The sequence below is a fragment of the Chlamydotis macqueenii genome, chromosome 5 (assembly GCF_036417535.1).
Source record: "Chlamydotis macqueenii isolate bChlMac1 chromosome 5, bChlMac1.mat, whole genome shotgun sequence".
In the NCBI taxonomy this organism is placed as follows: Eukaryota; Metazoa; Chordata; class Aves; order Otidiformes; family Otididae; genus Chlamydotis; species Chlamydotis macqueenii.
The window spans coordinates 30,249,279-30,272,179 of NC_141560.1; the positions used below are offsets into that span (position 1 = coordinate 30,249,279).

The 22,901-nt window shown below is 37.3% G+C and overlaps 1 protein-coding gene across 1 annotated transcript in view; it reads right to left on the bottom strand.

Moving 5' to 3' along the window:
* Positions 1 to 1,728: 1,728 nt before the first annotated feature.
* The window catches only part of NUBPL (NUBP iron-sulfur cluster assembly factor, mitochondrial), a 93,603-nt gene continuing 72,430 nt past the window's right edge, over positions 1,729 to 22,901 (bottom strand). Inside the window, exons 9-11 of the mRNA XM_086750056.1 lie at positions 17,409 to 17,529; positions 13,530 to 13,612; positions 1,729 to 2,458 (exon numbers count right to left, since the gene is read on the bottom strand). Of these exons, the coding sequence (XP_086606182.1) occupies positions 2,396 to 2,458; positions 13,530 to 13,612; positions 17,409 to 17,529 (267 nt within the window). The 3' untranslated portion in view covers positions 1,729 to 2,395. The remainder of the gene's footprint in view (positions 2,459 to 13,529; positions 13,613 to 17,408; positions 17,530 to 22,901) is intronic.

The following is a 22,901-nucleotide window of genomic DNA, read 5'->3' on the forward strand; positions in this document are numbered from 1 at the left end:
AATAATAATAATAAAAAAAATATGTCTTTCTGTAACATTAAGTAGCAATAACACTGTCAATGCCCTTTACTTTCTTTGCAGGAGAAGGGCTGGGAAACAGATACTTTTCCACTCATGAGAATGAGGAAAGTAAAGCAAATACATTCTCATTTTAAATTTGGTTTGACCATTGCTATCCTTAAATCCAGAAATGTCCTACCTGCTCTGTACAATTACATATATACATACATACATAACATACACACAATGACATACCTGCTCTGTACAAATACATATACACATGTTTAAACGACTGACAATTTTAAATCAAGAAATCAGGTTTCACATACTACATTGTGCAATCCTTCAAAAAAAAATTTCATTAAATACGAGTTTTCGGATTGGCTTAATCATTATAACCAGTTTATTGATAAAGGCATTCAAAATAGTTCTGCAGGTGAAAAATTCAACAGAGCAAAACCACAGTACTTAATTAAAAGGAAAAAATGTTAAAAGGGGTAAAAATAAAAGGACATTTGAAAGCAAGTTTCTTCCCTCACCTAACACATGAAATAATGAGAAAGAAAAGAAATGGAAAACAAACAACTTTCTATCTGTATACTAACTAGTCCACACAGTCTCAACATGAAGTTGGTGTCAGACACATTCTTTTTAACAGAATGAAAATAATAAATACCAAAGTTCAGAAAGTATCGCAGTCTTTTGCTAAAAAACAGACAGAAATCCTAGTTTTCCTCTGAAATTTATGATGCCAAAACAACGACAAGATTACTTATACACATACTTATCAATGATTACAACACAAAAAGCAGAAGTGAGTAACTCCTACGTGTAGAGATAAAACTCAATTACAAAACCCAGTAAGTTATCAATAAAATATGAAAGGGCAAAACACTAAGCCAGCTTTAATTTTTGTAAAATATATCACAACTGAAAGGAAGTGATTATTTATTTGTGTAAGTTCTATGGGCCTGGGATAATATGCTACTGAAAAAGCTGAACACTGCTATGAGATCTCATGGGGGAGGTTGTGCGCGAGGAGGTTCAGAGATTGACTTGAAGCAAAAAATCAACAGTTTGGGACTACATAATTTACATGTTTACAAAATCACCCAAGCTTGAATTCAACCCATAACTTGTGTCTAGCTTTCACATGTAAATTCTGTGTACATATTACTTAAATATTCTTACTGTAAATATATACCAACTTTTTATACTGTATCACTTCAATAAGAAAAAACAACCACATACAAAATTATGGATAATTATGTGGACTACAGGGAAAATCTTCGTCCCACAGAGGTCAACAGCAGAACTCCCTAGTATGGTATGGTTAAGATGTATGTTTAAGATATCCATATTTGATTGTGTAAGTGAAAAAGCCTTAATATCAACTCAAACATCTAATTGTAAATGGAAACTCATTCCATTAAGGCATATTCTTCCACTTTCACACACAAACACAAAAATAAAGATCGCAGAACTATAAGGCAATGAAAAAACAAACCAGAAGGCCACGCAGTTTGAAGAGCACATTTTCTTTACTTCAAAAATATATCTTTATATTTAAATTCCAAGTTGCTGCACTGTAACAGGAATATGCAATCATAAATTTAGTTTATCTTGACCATTTGCATCCCCTGGCAAACTGAGCTCAGGCACAACATCTGGTTTTCAGTGTAGATCTTCTGGTCTTCTATCTGTATCTGTAGATCTATAGATCTGGTCTTCTATCCGGGTCCATTACAATGCAAAGCAGGCAAGAAATAAACCTCAGGGTCACATAATCCATTCTCCACTGAACTGTGAATTGCCTCATGCTCGAATAATATCCAACAATGAATGAGTTTGCTAATGATCCATCACAGGAATTTAGTATAACGTGGAATTTTTTAAAAATTTTCTTTTAAGATGAACACACAAAAGTATTGCAGTTACATAACTCAATTTGCCTCTTAAAATTTTGCAGAATTTAAGCTTGGTAGTTAACCAAGTAAAATTTGAACCAAAATTTACAGAAATTAGAGGATGGCAAATGTCTTTTTTTAAGGAGAATGTATGCCTTGGCATCCTTCTCATCATTCTGCTTGGCTGGAGTGGCTTTTTTTTCATTCTTGACCTTAAAACAGGACACATGTAAAAAACAGACTTCAACCCTTCTTGCTTGATGATGGTAAAATCCAGCAGTTACATATTGTCTATCATCTTTTGCACACTTTGATTAATTTGGACATGGCCAAACAATGACTGAAAAACAGTAAATAACACAATCATAATTCAACTTCTGGCAAGTTAACTCCTAAAAAATGGCATCCGTATAATTATGTAGCAGGACTCTTCTGCACTGGTCGCACCAAAAGATGGCTTTTTTTGGTAAGTTTCAGGGAAAAACACTTCAAGCAGGAGGTACTGGCAGTCGTCTTACTATTTCCATAGCTATCTTTAGATAGGCTTTAGCCTGTAAAAACAGAAACATGTATTTAGCACCTCGTTTTCTATAAAAAGGAGTATTTTACAACCTGTTAGGTATATGTTCTTTCACATACCTTCAAAGAAAAAGAAAAATGTTACAATAAATAGGTTGGATTTAGCCAGTTGTGTGTTTAGGAAAAACGGTGCATTAATACATAAAATAAATACAAGTATTATTTAAAATATGGGGAGAGGGTGGGTGTGTAAAATTTAACTTGGGTACTATTCTGAGAATAGAACTTGACTGAACAATCTGTCTTAAACAGCAAACAGAATCAATACTCTTCTGGAGGAGAAGTGCTGAGAAGGAAGGAGAGTCTTTAGACCCACAGGTACTACTGGTTATAAACTTCCCTCACCCTGAAGACTGACATGCACCATGGATAGGATTAAGATAGAGAATCAGAGAAAACAATATTAAAAAAACCACTTTTTTGAGATAATTAATTCACTACGGGCGAGACCAAACTACAGAATTTCCTACACAGACATTAAAAATTAAACTCTTTTCAAAAAAAAGACATTTTTCTAAAAGACTGAAGTGTGTGTTGTTAAGAATTCCACAATGCTAGAATCCATACAGCAAAAGAGCACAGAACTGTAAGACTGTCAGGAGCGACCCAAATAAGCACACTTCTTTTAACATCTCAAAAAACATGACACGGCTAGGACCATGATCAGTCTAACACCAGGTACTCAGAAATTTAATGTCAAGAGACATGTATAAAAACACTGCCTAAAGTCTAACACAGAACAAACCGCAAAATGAAACCAAGTAATTCCTGCACCAAGCTCAACAACTTGTATTTTAAATGGAACACGCCTTTTAGAAAGGTCTCCAATCTTGATGGATTTTCAACTAAAAGAGTATCTTTAAGTGTGAATATATATATCTTGTATGTTGTTCCAGAGGTTGATTACTTGTTAAAAACGTACACCTTGTCTATAATTTGAATTAGTCATGCTTCAATTTCCAGCTGGTGCATCACATTCTGGATTTGTCTAGTACAACAGAAAACTCTCCTGATATTCAGCTTACTTTTACTTTTTTAGACTGCAATCAAGCTACATCTTCATTGCCTCAAATAAGTCTGCATATGGAGCCCATGTTGATAACCTTGCCCATTTTACTAGAAGAAATCACCACAATATTCCCTACCGCGCTGGTCTCTCCTGCCTCCTGCGGCACTCTTAGATGGCTCTAACCTCAAGTTAGACCTTGTATCCCTGATGAGCCTTTAAAATAGCAAACAAACTGACAAATGCCCGAGTCCAAGGCTTGAGGGGCAGGAAGAGAAGGTCTGTCTCTCACTTAGGCCACTAGCACCAGCTGTCACTGGTCTCAACCAAGTGGCAGCCCTTTGCAGGGTCTCCTCTCTTCTAGGGTTTGCTCCTGGCTTGTAGGGTTTTCTGTTCTGGCACTCCCAACCTCAGCACCTCATAGTCTCAGTGCTCACACCACCTTAAAACTAAAAGTAATTTTCTGAGTTTGTAAGGAATGCAGACAACAACCTAGAATTGTTTTCTCCCATATATGTGACTTTGTGGCAAGAACTATAGAACTTAAGTCACAAGCATGAAGTTCAAACTTGACCCACGGGTAAAACTGCAGTGCAGCTGGGTAGCACAGCTGTGCAACACTCACCACACTTAGCTATTCATGCCCTGGGTGGTCTGGCTACACCCCTGCTAGCCACCTGCCTAGATGAGATAATGGACCAACTTGAAATAAAGTGATTCACTGAAGTCAAGCTACCTTTGCAGTTAAGTACTCGACTAATAGGTGTAGGAGTACTCCAGGTGGGAATTTAGGACTACCTTGAAGAGTCCTGCAGGCAGCTCCCACTTTGCACAGATCAATTAAAGTGTGTTAATGAGTCAATTAACAACCTGCATGGAAAATCTGGCCCCTCCTAGAGACTGCCCAGGCTGTTCCTGCTCCAGAGTTGACCAAATTGTACACAGAATTACAAAAAAAAAATGTAGAAATTGTTCCTGTAGGTGCAGAAATAGTAACACAGGACAGTTGTTTGTACATAGTTAAGGCAGGAGACGTTCTGCACATAAATCAAGATAATCAACAGCAACGGATCATGCATATGCTGTAGTAGTCATACAGGACCACGGGCTAGCTGCACTGTTAAAACTGAGCTAAACAGCATTTTAGGGAGTTTCATTTGATCCAGCTAAAGACACCATTGGCAAGGGTCCTTGGAACACAGACTTTCATAACCATCCAGACAGCAACCAGATATCCTGCTTGGGAGACTTGATTGCTTGTGTAAGTGCTACCCTATGTCAAGATCCCAATAAAATAGATTTTTTTTTCCCCAAAAAACACTGTTAATAAGTATCTGGGCAACAACTTCACGATGTGCACTGGCCTCTCATTTGCCAAGTAGCTGAACTGTTGCTTCATAACAGGAGGACACTGCTGCAACTCTTTGTAGCCAGCATGCCAGTATTTCCTAGCTCTAGTGTTATCAGCAGTCTTACCTGCTAAGCAACCTTTTTTTTTTCCCTAGACCACTGCTTTACATGTTGAACAGACCAGTTCATACGTGTCCTTACAGAACTCTACCAGTAACCTAACTTTGACAAAATTAACTGTTTTGAGCCTTAGTTTCCTATCTTTGAACAAGTCACTCAGCTATGGGGTGGACCTATCAATCAACATATGTGAAAGGTCTAAATGGAATCTCAGTGACTGTCAATACACCTTGCGTTACACAAAAACAACCTTACATGTATTGAATGGTTTCTCCTACTCATGATCTTTTCAATGTGGCATCTGTAGACAGAGAGCACAGGTCGGTTCAGCTGTTTACTCCACCATTACTAAGCAAAAGAAGATGGGTTGCAACTGAAAATGGAGAGGGCTTTTTATTTCCTTTTTGGGTGGAAAACCAGAGGAGAAAAAGTAAAGAATGAGCTCTTATTCACCACTCACAAACATTTTCATTTTAATAGGATAAAAGTGAACTTTATAGATCAGCTTTTCCCTTTATGGTTTGGAAGCTCTAAAGTTTACAGACTGTCTTTCTGAAAGCATTTTTTTGCAGATGGACAACTTTATATTTAACAGTTATACATCAGCTAGCTGGAAGCCAAACATTCTCCCTGCTTCGAGAGGATGAAGGAGAAGCACACCGAAAGACAGAATGCCCTGAAACCAGACCAGACTTGTTCAATACAAACACTGTCTAGATGGAGTCTGAAAGCAGCACTGGGGAAGGCAGAGGTAGCAGTGGAAGGTGAGAGTCAAAAGAGCCAGATAATAATGGCCATGTGAGAGACTGTTCACCTCTCAAACACTGGTACAAACACGGCAAGAAGAGCGCAGCATTCTTTAACTCAATCACAAATCTCCTTAGGACTGAGAGGGCATGGTAGCTGATGAAGTTACTAAAGACAGCATAGATCGTAGAGTAGGAAACTGAGAACTGAAGTTCATCAGGAAAAGGACTGAAAAGTTCTACTTAGCCTACATAATCAGAAGACCCTGATTCATTACTCTGTCATGGGATAACAGACATGGGGTACATTTAAACTGCAAGTCTTTCTATTAGCTCAACTAATTAAGCCATACAGTAATCCTAGAGAAATGTGAGCCTTTCAGTTATGGCATTTTATTCTCCCTAAAAATCTTACCCATGAGGGAAATATGCATGACTGCTAAGATTACCGCAAGCTGACCGCACAGGTCACAGCTGACTCTGCCCTGCTCTCATGGACTGGATTGGTTGGCTTGACCTGCTAGTTTGCCTCTCACTGAAGCGCAGATCATAGCCTGCAAACAGCTCACTACAGTGGATTTCAGTGTCTAGTGCAACAAATAGAATACAATTTACCCATCAACAAAGTCAAAACAGGTCAGAGGTGACAGCACATTCGTCTTCATCCAAACCACTGCATGCAAACAACTTCAGACCAGCAACTCAGAAAAAGCATACTGATCCCAGCACTTGGGTGCAGGCCAAGTACACTACAGAGTGTAAATCCCAGTAGTGACATGGTTTCTATTTGTGATTAGAAGGGTCCAAGACAATTAAGATGCATTATCTAGCTCAGCAATACAAGCAAGAATCTGTGCAAGTCCAAATTGTCTGGAAAATCAAACGCTGTGGATGCTACTATACCTGTAAAGAAGGATAAGGTAATTAAATCTGCTCAGCTGAGTTGTTAGGGGCTTATACTTCATTCATGGCTAAAGGAAGCTAGCAACTAATCAAATAGTGACTATCAAAAGGACATATACTAGACTTACCTACCATCTGCATGAAACTAATGATAGGTGATAGCTTTTGTTCTTTGTTAGCACTCTCTTTGCTCAACCACAGTCTATTTTCCAGTTCAATCAGATTTTTAAATAGCTTTAATTTCCATGGAAATTGCTTGTTACTTTGACAAAACTCCGACCTTCAGTGCATGACTGGAGCTGCCCTCCAATGTCTGTATTTTACTGTGGTCAACTCAGAAGGCACTAAAAGCATGACGATAAACACAGCTTTAAATGAGCTTCCACTTCACATAAAAGCTTCATGTCACCCAGATAAATTCTTGATTGCAGCAAGAGGCCGAGAGTCTCTGTCCTCCTCTGGGCAGTTCTACCTTAAGATCCCTCTTTGCATGTATTGGCAACTCCTGCAAAGCTGCAACGGAGTCTCAGCCCAGAAAAGGGACTTAATGAGACGATAAAAGTCAGTCCATAAATTACAATATGAAATGGAGGAGATGGGTAAGTAAACCAGATGCTTCCTGAATCTAACACCTCAAAACCAATCCTTAGTGCTCATGGAAAATTTCCTGTTAATCCTACATATCAGCAGTTGCAAAAGCCAAGCCGCCCTCTGAGGGAGCCTCAGCTGGGAAATACTGCTAGCCCCAAGGTGCCATTCTGCATGTACATCACTCAGGTGCCATTACGTACATCAAAAAAGACATCCTGCCCAGAAAACGTAGTTAAGTAGAACAGTGCAATTCAAATACAATATAGTAACATCCTTCAAACTATCCTACCACCCAGCATTTTCTTCAGCAGAGTGAAGCATAAAGGAGGGTCTGATGATGCATTGTACTATCCACACCCTGAATGAAGGATCCGAACCTAGACATACCAAATGTTACTGTGATCGTTCAAAGGAAGCCCTGATGATAAGGCATATTACAAATCATATCACACAGCATTCCTCAGGGTTTGCTTTTATTTTAAAGGTATCACACCCTGGAGAGACTACTCTTTAAATTACTGATGACAGCTAAACAACAGCAAACACTATTTGCTACCACTGCTTCAATTTTTCTCCAACACTTCTTGCAAGCTTTAAAAGGCTGCACATTTTCACTCTACTCGCACACCATCCTTTCATAGAGTTCTACAAAAAGTCTTTCTGAATACAAAGTCCACCTGTCTCTTTGGATAATACCACAGTAAGGTCTGCAACATTTCTAATTTAATTGAAAATGGATTTTTAACTAGACTTACATTCCTTTGTTACATCAGACTCCTGATGCCTTGTGCCCCTATTTTCCACCTGACTTGGCTTTTTCTCTCCCCTTATAGATCTGTGTGCCATTTACTGGCCTCAAAATCCTTTACTGATATATATGAGTATATGAAATCTGTAAGAGGGCTGAATACATTTCACACTGTTAAATGTGAACTAGACAGTAGCAGAACCTCCCTCAAGAAGTATGTGGGGTTTGTAGCATACACCAGTCTTTATCACCAGCTGGACAGGATGACATTAAGCATGTTTTCCAGCCACAGGTCCTGGTTTCCTTGCTCCCGGACAACTTCGGCTCTTCTCCTACCCAAGTCATAAATTCCTCAGCACACTGCATGTAAGTGTGTGCATACCTGCAAAAGGCTGTGTGATGTGGGGATCCAACACTCTAAGCTATATATGATTCCCTGGGTTTGCACCCTTTCATCTTCCCTGCTTTCCCAATGTACTCCACTTGATTTTTATGGAACAAGAGGGTGAATTCAAAGTATTTTTCCTTAATAGATTCCAAATGTTTTCCATAACAGTATGTGGCAAGAAAACACTAAGAAACTAACCGACCATTACATGTTCTCTGAAATTTGTTTTTTTTTCCCAAAAGCAATCATCCTCTTCATACTTTCTGCCATGAGGGCTCACTCACTGTCTCTTTAATAATGGAGAAGGGAAAGAAGGTTAAATCTAAACTCCATTCTTTCATGACTTCTCTGCTGTCTTGAATACATTATCCCTGCTGAATCTTAGAGGTGTATCATCTATCCTCCAAAATTTTTTTTTTTAATTATCACCTCATTCCCAAGATAAGAAGATGAGAAGCAACATCTACTGCTTGCCTCAGCCTCCAGCGTGTCTCCTCCTTGAAATGTCTATCCCAACAAGACTCCCTAGTTTTCAGAAGGTGAACAGACACATTGGTACAGCAAATGTATTTTGTACTTGCTTGAGCTGCTGCTTTGACCTTGAGACAGATGGGAGTTTGGTGCTCAGTGGTCACAGCTAGCCTATCAGTTCTAGCAAGGTATTAACCAATCCACTGTGCAATAAAGGTTGCAATACACCCAAAAGTTTCCAGCAGGAAGTCCTCACAAGATAACCACCAATTGTCCCATACCTCTCTGGGTTTTGCGCTCACGGACAGAAGAGCTCTTAGGAACCTCTACTTACCTTTTCCCGCAGCATTGATGGAGAGTTCACCGAGAATTTAAACACTCATTTGGTGGAAGAATGACTCCACTGCAGTTGATCACATTCTGTATCTCTTACTGTGTTTCCAGCCCTCTTATCTGCAAATTTCAGGATGCTTCTTTTGAACACCTGTTTTGCTGCTGGTTCCTTCTCATGATCCCTAGGAGGTTCCCCTACATCTAAGCGTGATTAGTTCCACCTGATCTTCCTACTCTAGCTTTTCCCTACTGTTTTCCCTATTCTACCATTTTAGCAGCATTCCTGATTTTCCTTCACTAGCTTTTGCTGTCTAGAGACACTCTCGTTATGTTTGAGCAAGAAAAAAATGAAGACCTGGTCAGCCAATCCACCTCCACAGCCTGATGGAGAAGGAAAATGCTCCCAAGACTCTCAATTATCTCCAGAAGGGTCTGGTAAGTCTGCACTGCTGATTAAACTATGAAATTATTAGCTTCTTGTAGAGGATCTTAGATCACTCCCAGTTGCCGTGGTGTGTCTGCTCTCTTGCTGTTTGACCAGCCCCTGCCATTTAGGCTAACATGTGAGTACAGCAATATTCCATTTCTACAGCACATAACAAAGTTTTGTCAATGAAGAGTGTTTAAAAAAAGCCACAATTTAAACAACTAAGCTGACAGAAACACTAATGTAGAGAATGTTATACCGAAAGCAAAATCATTTTACCAGCACTGCTTATTTCTCCATGGGGACCATCTTAAGCTTCATGAGAAGAGAACTCCAGCCATTAAACCTTCACATCATTTACCTATATAGTCAGCCCTTTCCATAAGTAGATGAGTCTTGCGTATTCTGTGCCTTCCCTGAGGAAGAGCTTTCTCTCACACATGCAAAATTCTACAACTAATTTTCTTTTTTTTCTGGAAGGATTGTTTGAGTTGTTAATAATTTCCTTTCCAGTTGTGAAATGGAAACTTCCCTTTTCCATCAACTATGTCTAAGCTTTAAAATAATTAATTTAGACAAGTTTGCTTACACATTTTAAAATTCTAGTGCAGAGTGAGAGCTATACTTTTATATATGAGTAAGGCACGTTGCACTCCATGGCAGGTGTGTAAGCTAAAAAAGTATTAGGTAACATATTTTAGAAACACCCTTTATTCTAGTCTTGACAGAGCTCAGAAGGTGTGACAGCATGCTGGGTTTCTGAGAAGTCAATCACCATCCTTATTCCCCACTATTTGAATCTGCTAGCTATTATATCAGTTCTATGATTCTGTATTTGATTTGTAAGTGTGTTCTAACAAAAAAGGCTCAGAATTTTGTACAAAAAAAACCCCTGTAAATTTAAGGGACAAGAGCAGAGATAATTTCAGTAGCTCTGCATGCATTGTTCTCTATCCGAAAAATTGTGATTGTTCATGCATGAATAGCCACAATTTTAGTTTATTTGAGAAACATGTCGATGGGTGTCATGTATTAAAGATTAGAATCTGACCTTATCTGACCTCTCCTACCACCAGTTATGTGCTAAGAATTTAATTTTTCTTTTAAAATACAAGAGAACAACAGTAATTTTTTCTGTCTTTAAAATAAGAAGCAAAACAGGGATAAAGGGAAGTTCTTTTTCATTCTGTAGAGATTAGTGATATCTAAAAAAAAACCTCATTCTCTAAGGAGAATTATTATCTCACAGACACAACAGCAGAGAAGAATATTAAAAGTTTTCCCCAGAGTCACACGTATTTGTCAATCTTTATTCCTCTTCATATTTAACTTAATTGCCACAAATGGTGCTTATAACCCCTCCCTTCATTACCAAGAACACAGTCCAAGGAGGAACAGATGGCAACACAACAGACTTTCCTGTCTCTTTTAATTTTCAGAACACTATCCTACATGTCTGAATTTTTAGATTGATAGTCTTGCAGGCTACAGACTCTTGGTTATTATAGATTTTAGATACTGTGAGCCGTGAGCCTTCCATCTTAGTTTGCTCAGCTGTTTTGCTTCAACTTTGACCTAAGCCATGCACCTATTCAAACCTTGAGAACTGCTGATTAGACTTTACAGATAGAAACTAAAGTATTGATTAGAATGGTTCGTTTTCACAAGGATCTACACTCAAGATCACTGCATTATTCCACAGATGATCTGCTTGGGCCTCGCCCAAGCCTAGCAAAAATATTGCATTCAATTGGAAATCAACATGCCATAGTGCTGCTGCTTCTCTTTTAAAACAAAATGATGTATTACAGTTTTAAGACTGTCACTGTTTTCTGTGGTTTTGTTTAGTGAGGGGGGGCCTAAGGTGGTAGCTTTTGTAGGAAACTACTAGAAGTTGCTCCCCTTTGTTCAGTGGATTCGGCCGGGCCTAGGGCGGACCTGCTGCTGGCCAAGGCCAAGCAGATTAGTAGCAGAATGTTCTGTGATAACGCCTCTGCAATAATGTATTTAAGAAGGGGAAAACAGAAAAAAAAAGAGAAGATGTGAAGAAGCTGAGCGGGCGCAGAGGCACAGAGGGGGAGATGCAGGCCTCATAGGCCTTGCAGGCCTCACCATCTGGCCTCTTGCCAGGCGGCCAACTGGGCCTGACTCGGCCCAGCCCGGCTGCAAGAAGTGGAGAGGAGATGAGGTGCATGATGTGAAGAGCTTCCGAGAGGCATCTGCCAGCCTATTGTGAAGAACTTTTCTTGTGAGAGGAACAGCTGCAGACACCAAGGTCAGTGAAGAAGGAGGGGGAGGAGTAATGTGGCTCCTGGCCAAGATTCCCATGCAGCCTGTGGTGATGACCATGGTGGAGCAGGTTGTCCCCCTGCAGCCCATGGAGGTCCACGGAGGAGCAGAGATCCACTTGGAGCCCGTGAAGGACCCCACACCGGGGGAGGTGGATGCCTGAAGGTGGCTGTGGCCCGTGGAGGGCCCTCTGGGACAGCCGTTCTGGAGAGACTGCACCCCGTGGAAGAGATGACCCACACTGGACCAGTTTCACGAAGGACTGTGGCCCGTGAGAGGGACCCCACAATGGAGCAGGGGAGGAATGTGAGGAGTTCTTCTCCTGATGATGAAGCAGAGGCGTAAAACAATGTGTGATGAAATGACTGCAACCCCCATTCCCTCTTCCCCCCTGTGCTGCTCGGAGGTGGGGAAGGTAGTAGAGAAAATGTTAAGCTTGGGAAGAGGGAGGGGTGGATGGAGGTTATCTTGTTCTCTGTCTCATTATCCTGCTAGTTTCAGTAATAAATGAATAGTTTTCCCCATGTCGAGTCTGTTTTGCCCATGACGGTAACTTTAAGGATTTCTCCCTGTCCTTATCTCAAACCTCGAGCTGTTTTTTTTCTTGTATTATCTCTCCCTATTCTCTCAGAGGGTGGGGAGAGTGAGAGAGAGACTGCGTAGTCTGGTCCCAATTGGGGCTGAACTACGACACTGTTCCTCTGGAATCATGATCAGTATGTTAATAGCACTGGATTAACAGTGTTAATCCCTCCCTTCCGTCTCTTTTTTTTTTTCCTCTTAAAAGAGTGGGAACCAAAAAAATATTTCAGCATGCGCCTAGCAATCATGGTATTAGAAAGGTTAGCCATATTAGAACGTACCATAGGTACGTTCTACCTTATCTCTAATTGACTCTACCATCTATTACCAGCATTTTTTTTTTATGGTAATATCTAAGCAGAGCAGTCAAGAGTGAGGCTGCATCATACTGTGCAAACACAATGTGGCAGACAACACTCTGCCCTACAGAGCCCAGCAGACAAACTTCAGCAGAGGAGAAAGAAAATACTAGCCAGGAAAATCTTAGTCTATCGGTGTTAATGAAGTTTTATATGTGCAACTGCTTTTCTTTACAGGCTTGCATGTTTGACTCCCACCACCTCAACAACTCGTATTTTCCTTTGGCAATAAAATGTTACGGTAAATGCACTGAAAAATCCACTTCCTCTTGTCTATGAATTGCTCCATTTCCTGCTGAAAACAACCCAGATACTGACAATATGCAGGTTTTATTCCAAGCATCTTTGGATAGGACGCTTTGACAGTTTCCAGGCTCAATTACCAAAGGCTCAACTGACGGTTTTAGAGGACCTACATTAGCTGCAAGGTCTCATGAGGCTTGACACTGACCTTCCTTTTCTTGGCATGCCAGAAGCTGGATCAAATCTTCACTATTTTCAATGATTCCGACTAATTAAACAAAAACACACCCACAGAAGCAGAATGAATGACGAGCATTCCAAAATGAAGGGGGCCAGAGTTACTTGATGATACTACCCTCTTTCACTTTATTTCCCTAGGTTACACTCAGATACACATTTCTTTTCAAACAGTAATTATGAAAAGCACTCTTCATGCACTTCTAGGGGAGGGCTTTTTGTTGTTTTAAGTGTAGTGCACCAAACTTACTGCATCGCTTTGAGGCTGCGAGACCACAACAGGCTGTCCAGAATCACATGTCTCCCGTATATTAACATGCAGTGGAATGTCTCCTGTATCAAAATACCACGATAGACACTCGTGAAGACCTAATATTCCTTAAATGTTTCATTAAAATAGCCCTAAAGCAACTTAAAATTAAATTACAGTTTAGTATATTATTTTAATTACTTAATCCCAAAAAATTAGCATTTAAAATGAAAATTGGCTGCATTATCATTTCTGAACATCCATAATATTAATGCCAAGCATATTTTGGATTTTTCATTCTCTGAATAGGAAGGACTATGCTTTGTAGTCTTTTATTAGAGAAGGCAGTTTGCTTTTTTGCCTCTTGAATATACAGAAAAACACAGGCTGAGATACAAACTATTTTGCGTACATTAAAAAAACGTGCTTAGGAGTTAGGCAAATGCTCATCATGCAACCCACTGTTCAGCCTATCTCCTCATTGTATATTCTTTTCAGTGCTGTATTAAGATTTTAATCACTGTTCAAAGACTTCCTTGAATACTTAATTTCCAAATAATAGCATTTGTTATTGTCCTTATTAGGCCTTGGATCCAATTAAAAGGTAGACAACTATTCAGTTCATTCTTCTTTCCAATAGAAATCTCCTTTATATTCTGCTTTTATAACGAGCAGGAACTGTCAGAGAGGAAAGGAACACTCTAAAGGAGAATCAATTAGCAGCCCTATTCCATTCTGAAACTTACTTTCTGAAATACAGTTTTTCAGCACTAAAGAAAACTTGAAGTTCCCACGTTTAGTTCATTCTACATAGAAAATTATGAAGTGAATTTAAGACCAACGTTCTTTTAATGGGAGATACAGCTACATTTTACATTATGGATGGATTTAGACAGAGCAGCCTATGGTTAGTTCTGTCTTGACTGGTCCCAGAAACTGTATCAGTTTAATTCATACACTTTAGCAATACTTATTTAGTCCAAACTAAAGCCAGTGTAAATTACTGTAGTTCAATATAGTCAGAAAAAGAAACATTAAAAAAAAATGTATGAAAATTGAAACAGCTTAAGAGACAAAAAAAAAGGAACCAAAAGCAAGCAGGAATACAAACAAAAAACCAAATAGCAAACACAAAAGCTGTGGCTCCATGATTAGCACGATAAATCTTTGAAGAACTTCCATTTGTTATTTATGATGATGACAGTTCATTTCCTTCAAATTTAATTATTTGTTTCAGACATTAATAAATTTCTTTAGATCTAGAAGTCTGTTCATTTATTAATTTAAAAGTATTTAAGGGGTCCTTTAGAAGTTTTCTTACCCTAAACATTCTTAAACAGAGTAACAATAACTTCATACATCTCCCAGAAGTTACTTCCTACCATTATTTTATGCAGCAACTAATCATTGCTTTTTTCCCAATCATGTTTTGTTAATGAAAAAATACTTCTTCACTATCAGCTTAATAACAATCTCAGAGAATTACAAAAACAAATGCCCTACTACTCTCTTTTCTTAATCATACTTACAAAGATGTGCTGGTACTACAGGACCGTAACAGGACTTGTATGAGCAAAAGTGCAAGACAGAAGATAAAGCAAAATGCAATCTTAATTTTTAAAAAAACCAAAACCTTATACATAAAGCAGAACTGTAAAGATAGCAAAAGCATCTGCATGTGTTTGGGTGATAATGGTTTGAGGAAGATGAAGTTTTTCACTTCTTCACTACAGAATATGATGGGAGCTTGCCACCCTAAGTTTTTCTGACAGTAACAATTACTGCAGGGTAAGCGCTGAGAATAATTAGACTTTATTGTAGGAAGTTAAAAGAAAAAAAAAGAAAAAATGTAAACAATCTGAGTCATTGTTGCTGGTTCTATTAGCAGATATAGTTTAAAAAGGAAGTGCACAGGTCAGGATGGTGTGTACGGAAATGATTATCTCAGCATTATGTATCTCAATGGTATAGCTTTCTGGTCACAGTTCTGGTCATCTAACTTAAAAAAAAAATAAAACAAAATATGGGACTTTGAGAGACAGGAAGAGAAACAATTAGCAACACAAAGTCTTTCTCACAAACTTTGGCACTCTTTCCTTTAGGGAACAATAAAAAGACAAGACAATCAAAAGCATACGAAATAATGAACTACAGTGAAAGGTGCACTGCCAACTGCCAATTGTCTTCTGTCTGAAACAAAAATAAAGGAGGCATTCAATAATATTAAAGGCAGCCGACTGAGCAAATAAAAGGAAAATACTTTTCTACCCTGCATATTGTTTGCTTGCAGATTTCGTCAGATGTTGTCGAGGAAACTAAAACCTTGTCAGGTTTCACCAGAGGACTAGGTGCTTAGTTGAACAAACAGAACAGCCACAGGTGTTGCAAAATACAAGCAAAATAAATTTAGAAATATTTATTTTAATATATACATGTTATATATATATACAAAATAGGTTCTCAAGACTTTTGAGTAGAATTCAAATAACACTGGCATAAAACATCCATTTGTGACAGATCAACGTAAAATCTGTAAGCAGTAATTCTTATAATACCATATGTATTATTATATAATGGTCACCCCTGGAAGGAGGAGTATACTAATCAGATCAAGGACTATAATTCTAAATTTAAGCCTTGGGGCATTATTAACCTTCAAACTGTCAGTGAAAGACCAGACTAAGGTAAACTTCACTCTTTTTTCTTCATACAACTCAATTCATCCCCTGCTAAAGCTGTAAATCTCTCACACCACTCCTAATTAAATACAATCACAACCATTTCTGCCCTCTTAGGGAATAACAAAAACCACCTATGAGACCAATGGCATGGCACATAATTTGTGCCTGTGTATCTAAATGCATGGTTGATTCAGCTGCTTGCAGAGGATTTGCATCCATCCACATAACCCAGGGCTGCAGAAGTCCCCCTGGGCTCTGATCCTAACTCATTATACATTCAGAAAACTAGAAGATAGCCCAAAAGCATGTCTTTAATTATGTGTTGCCTTGCTATCTTAAGCTTATGTCAGACCTTGATGTTTTTGTGTTGATCTAAGTGAACTTCCTGGTTCTTTTTAATGAATTAGCTATGGAAAATCATTGAGATAATTATAGTAATACATGGAAACATATCATTAGCACATGCAATTATCCCATTTACCAACTTAATTACGCTATGTTATATTCTGTAATTTTTTTCCTGCTGGCACACGTTGAAACATGCCTTTTTAAAATAGCAATGTATATTTTAAAGATCAATGTATAGTTTGGCTTATAGGCATGCCAGATTGTTTAATCACGGCTAATTTTTGTTTTCAATAAAGATAAATTTTCTTTTGAAACAATGTTTTTCAATTCAGCGTCACAAGAGTCAAGATATCTTCATACAGGCATAAAAACAACTGCATTTCAAATTACCATATTTATTTCAATATGTTACAACTAATTCATTTAAATAAAATAAATGAGAAAACTTCCACTGACAGAGCTTAGGTCTGTTTTACAAGACCAAATAAAATTCTTGGTTATTTGTAAAGATCGATGTATGATCAATAATATAATGAATTTCAGGTCATATAGCACATTGATATCAAAACAATTCATGTTCTGGATTGTTTATAAATCAAAAGAGTTTTAAGAAGCAATTCAAGAATTTTCAGATCCAGTCCACTTCCCATTTACAAGAACGATCCTGATAGGGAACAAAGCATACAAAAACTGCAATGTTCAGCTACTGAAGTTATTAGTTCTATTGTATTTGAACACTGCCTGAATATAGAGTAAACTCGGATTATGCACTTTGATGCTTCAGTTAATGCTTCCCTCATGCATGCCATTAAATTTTTCTTCAAAACTAAAACTATTTCTATATTCTTACCTAAAATATCCAATCCAAGGGTTTTTGCTAGATCTTTTACACCGTCAGCTCCGAAAATGTGTGTCTCATGCTTACACTTGGGACACTGGAAAACACTCATATTTTGAACTAGTCCTAAAACCTGTTAAAGTAAAATAAATTAATGTTCAAACCTGGGATTCAAGCATCAGTATTTCCATTATTCATCACTGACAATAAAGAAGAAATTATCAACAAAGAGTTGACAAAGAGCACACATTTATAATGGCAAGTAGCAGTAATATCAGATTCATTAATATTATTATCAACTCTTACAAGTCATCTCAGTTTCACTATCATTTGTGCATTATTTCAAGTTTTTCACAGTTATACCTCTCAAAGGATCAACACATTTACCTGTTAACAGTAAGTACCGCTTGAACAGGCCTATCCTTCCAAGAACTCTCCCTGCCTGTGTTTCATTTTTAAACTCTGAACACTGGAAGAATTTTCACGTTGTGCTTTATAGCTTTGTAATTTACAGTTTCAGTAAACACAAAACAAAAACATACCATTACAAGAAGTGACACAATCTGACATGCTTTTAAGATATTTTTGTAAGTTATCCTACAGGGAAATGTTTTCAAAAAAGAACCAGATTCGCTACTCTTCAGAAGAGCAGAAATACATTTTAAAGATCAAACAACAGAAATAATTAAGTGAAACTAAGTAGTAAAAACCACAGCACAAAAATCTAGCACACTTAGGTTAGGTACCTTTCAGTTGATGCCAGATGTTCAATATCATCCTTGCAAACTATGTCAAATGAAAATTTGCCACATCATGCACACAACTATCTTCACAATGTACAATAACGCTAATGACAGCATTGATCTCATTTTATTCACCCAGTAAACAGAACTGTTCATTGAGGCAGAGCAGAATTTCTAAAATGTGACAAAGTGGCATTCAAAGACTACAAGGTGAAAGCTTCTATCCATCTGCTAATCAACAGAAGACCTGCTTTAAAAGGTTCCACATTACGAAAATTCACTTTAAGATTTATATGGTATCCAGATATGTCACAAACACTACAGCCTGGTTTAAAAAATATGAATATATTTTTCAAGTACAAAATGTTATTTACTTTGTAGCATTTTTTTTCCTTTTAAATTTCTCTGAGCATTCTAGTTTAATGTTTGAACAAGCTGGACTAGTTATTAGTGAAATAACGTATCAACTATGCTGATGAAGTATACCTAAAAGGATATACCAGTGTTAAACACAACCAACGAGTATTAAGTTATTTAATGAAGAGTGAATGCACAACTTTTGGTACCAAAACGGGAAAAAAAAAAGCATGTTATTTACACTATCTTAATAAAAAATTCCTTATATCTAAGATAAAACTGATCAGAAGATGATCACTTGTCTATACCACTGTAATGTGTTTCACATTATTTTCTAAGAAGTCTCCCTTTACGTATATAAAACTTTCAGAGGTTTTAAAGCAAGGAACATTTTAAGGAACAGTAATAACAACAACAAAAAAAAAAAAGGTTTACCTACTTTCAATTTAATACCACAAACTTTCCCCGTCTTCTACTGTCACTTCGGGAGTACCAGAGGAGCAAGAGGAACAAGTTTCTATTTACTGGCATGTTATTACAAGTAATTTTCTCATCCATTTATTAAACTAAGAGAGAGATGGCATACTACATGTCTGAGGGTGCAAGGTGCAGGGATGGTAAAAAGGGATCTCTACAGCCACAGTCTTCTGCTGATGACCTCTGGACAGCCATTCATCATGCTCTCCTTAAATTAAAGTAATGGAATTTTCACTGTGTTGGTAAACTGGAGAACACTGTAGGGAGTATTATTTGACCACAAAAATTTAGTATTTTAACTGAGATACAGGGAAGCCATTTTTTGCAGCACAGGAAAAAAAAAAGAACTTGATATTCATACTTTAAATTAATTAATCCACCTTTAGATATCTTGGGGTCTGAACTTTCTGTTCTCCTCAAAGTATTCATACAACATTTATGATTCAGTGAATTCACAATCAAATAAAAAGTTATGTGGTATACTACTGTTTTGCAAATAGTTAAGCTCTATTACAGCTGTTCTGTTAATTCTTTGATAACCTCTTAATAACTAAGAAGTCCTTCTGCCACAGTTAATGCAAATGATGATATACAGCTGTATACCCAAAGATAAATCAGTTTTAGAGGTCTTATTCACTTTCCTTTTTTTTTGTTTTCATTTCAACAAATCTTACTAAAAGCAAATGACACAATCTTCTTTCTTATTTTTTCAGTGTTGTTCCTATCTGTCAGCCTATGAATAGTGCGTATTTATTAATACATAAATTATTCTTCTGGAATATGAGGAGGTTTTTTTTGAATATTTACCATTATAAACACCCAGTTTAACACAGAATCTGCGCAAACATACACAACATTAGTGCTGAAGTGTATTTTCAACATGCATATTTCTGCAGATATATTTATAGAAGGAAGAAAGTTCACTATGATCTTCAGAGCTTTTAAATCTACAGACAAAGTAATAGGTCTTGCTAATGAAGCCAGTAATAACTCTCACTTCCCTGCTCAAATAATAGATCTGGAAAAGCTTCAAAGCAGCTGTTACTGTGTACACAAGCTATCCTTTAAGTATGCATGAATCCTATTCCACTGCTTAGTGAGCTCCTTTCCCTCTACATCTGTTGGCAAACTTGGCTCAGTAATGACATGAAAACTAGTGTTACGAGATGCAACACAATACAGGAGCTAACCTATGGTACCCGAGGAGAGGGTAGTTATAATGCACAGAATTGAACTTCATTTAGTAAAATCATTATTCTGAATGGTGAAGAGATGTCTATCAAGAAATAACAGGAAATGAGGAAACCTTTCATTACAAATTATCTGCGCATACACTCTTTCTGAATGTTTACATATTTCTTACGCTCAATTAACCTTTTGGTTACACGACAATGCATGCCAAAATATCCAAATACACTACATTCTAAGTTAAAGAAAATACAGTGAGAGAATGAAACCCTTTACATAAGTCTTTACATAAGACAATTCCTGAGAAACCCATTTAAGTCGTTCACTGTACTTAAGGGTGGATGGCGCTGAGGTCCAACTCCAGTCTGATGGGGACTGAAGTGATCAGGATCACAGTTCTGCCATCGACTTCCTACATCATCATCAGGCAGTCACTTGATGTTTTAGTGCTTCAAGTGCACAATAATATTTCTCTCCACTTTTCGTATTACAATGAGCAATTTTTGGCTCTAACTTCCGCGCCCAATATGAAGCCAGAATCTCGGCTGAGTACTCTGGATGCTACAGAAACACCAGCAAGCATATAGCCAAATAAACAATTTTAGTACATCTTAGATGGAAATACATAGCTTAGCTGAGTCTACATAAGCAGTTCTTTGAAACCTGTGAAATCCGCAACGTAACCTTCCATTCAAGGAAACTAGCAGAAAAGTTGCCGTCTTTTTCTTTGAGGGATAACCGAACATAATTTCAGCAGGTGAAAATAGACAATTTTTTTCCTAAATACTCAAACTCAGTAATTTTTTTTTTTTTGTCATCTGCCTAAAGCAAGCCTCTAGGATGCATGAAAACAATGGTCAAAGTCACACAATGGGTGAGAATTTTGAAACTTGTGACAGGAGGCAGCAACACTTTGCAAACTCCTTCCTTACCAAGTAGGCTTCACTGCAGAAGAGATGGCTCTCCTCTTCTAATGACTATGTCCTAAGACTGAAAATAAGACTTTTGCATTGTAATCCTGGTTCTAAAGTTGACTGTCATTGCCAGTTTTTCATCAGTTCCTTCAGTCATTCTACTCTAATTTCAATGCAGTAAAGGATAAACAATGTCAAAAATTGTGACTTTACTGTGTTAATACTACATATCTCATTTGAGACTGTGGTAACTAATGACCATGGGGGTGAAGGGAAGGTGGTGTATGTATGTCTACATGTACAAGGGAAAGACTCTAGTTTATTAAATATAAGCAAGCATACTCAGACTCAGAGCTCAGCAACCTACAGACTTTCTGCTTCTTTGAAAAGTAGACTCTTTGCAAGCACTTTTTAAATGATTAGATTGAAGATTTTAAATATTAGATTTTTAAAGATCAGTCAATTATATAATCAGGATATGCAATTTTAGCAGTCCTACAGATTCCACTTCTTTGACGTAAACCTCAGGTTTGAAGCTGTCCATCAAAAATTATGTAACTAACCTTTCTTTAGATCCCCTTTAGATTTAGTTGACACTTAGTAATGTAACACATAGGCAGGAGCTGCTTTAACACTGAAGCAAATTACACATCTGTACTGATGTACATACAAGGCTAGAATAAAATGACGCAGCACCATGAAAAAAGTAAGACAGGCACATTCAAACTCATCATCTAGTGCAACAGCTTCACTGTGACTTTAGAATTTGATTTAGAAAGATCTGAAAATTCCAATGAATCAAAATAGATCATATTTAATATCTTATCTACCGCTAGCCAAATTAATAGAAGCCAAGACTGTTGTAGAACACATGATTTTCTTAAAGGCCATTCTCTTCAAAGAACACTTAACAATTAACATTAAATCAAAAGGAAAATTCAGGAAAGTACTAACCTGAACATAATTTTATTTGAAGGAAATAATTTTGCATAATTTTAGCAAACACAAACATAAAATGAAAAAAAAACTTTCCATTTGTTATTCTTCTGTTACATAAATTTATTTTTCTTTTACTAAGAAACTATAAATGCTACTATACTTTCATTTTGGTGCAAATACGCTTAAGGAATAGTTAACAATAAGGAATTTATCAATCTATTTCTTTTGTTAAGCTATTCTGTAAATTAAAACAAAAACGGAAAGCAGTCACTTCAAGGTTTCTGCTGCATTTTTTAAACTACCAAAGCACTACCTATGAAAGAAATTTCCTTTCTTAATAAAGAGTAGGAGTGACCTTCACACAGGTAAGCAAGAAAACACCTTTTTTAAAGTACAGCAAATGGCTTTTTTTCTTTACTGTTTAAGGTAAGGAAGCATTTCTGTTTATATTTCCTCATTAACTGTACATTTCAAATGAAAAATGAATCTCTTCATGGACATACTCTAGAGTATAGCATTCAGTTACTTAGCAACTTGTAGCACACATAGAAAATATAAAGTCAAAGATGTCACTCTGTTTAACATTTTCTCCCAATTCATACGAATATTGTGGGTATTTTTAAATTTTGCATTTCCCAAACAAACAAGCTACCATGTAAGCTATAAAACTATAGCTTATATAGACAACCTTTTACTTGGTGTGAGCCACAGAGCCCTTCAAATGGCAAAGTGACAATAAGGTATACACATATCTCACAAAAAAACTTAAATTTCCTCCTTAAAAGGTACCTGTATATGATTTTTCCACATTTCAAGAAATTTTAGATTGTAAGCTCCAACACAGAGAGTGCTGAAGAGGACACATAATGAGGACATAGTAAGAATAG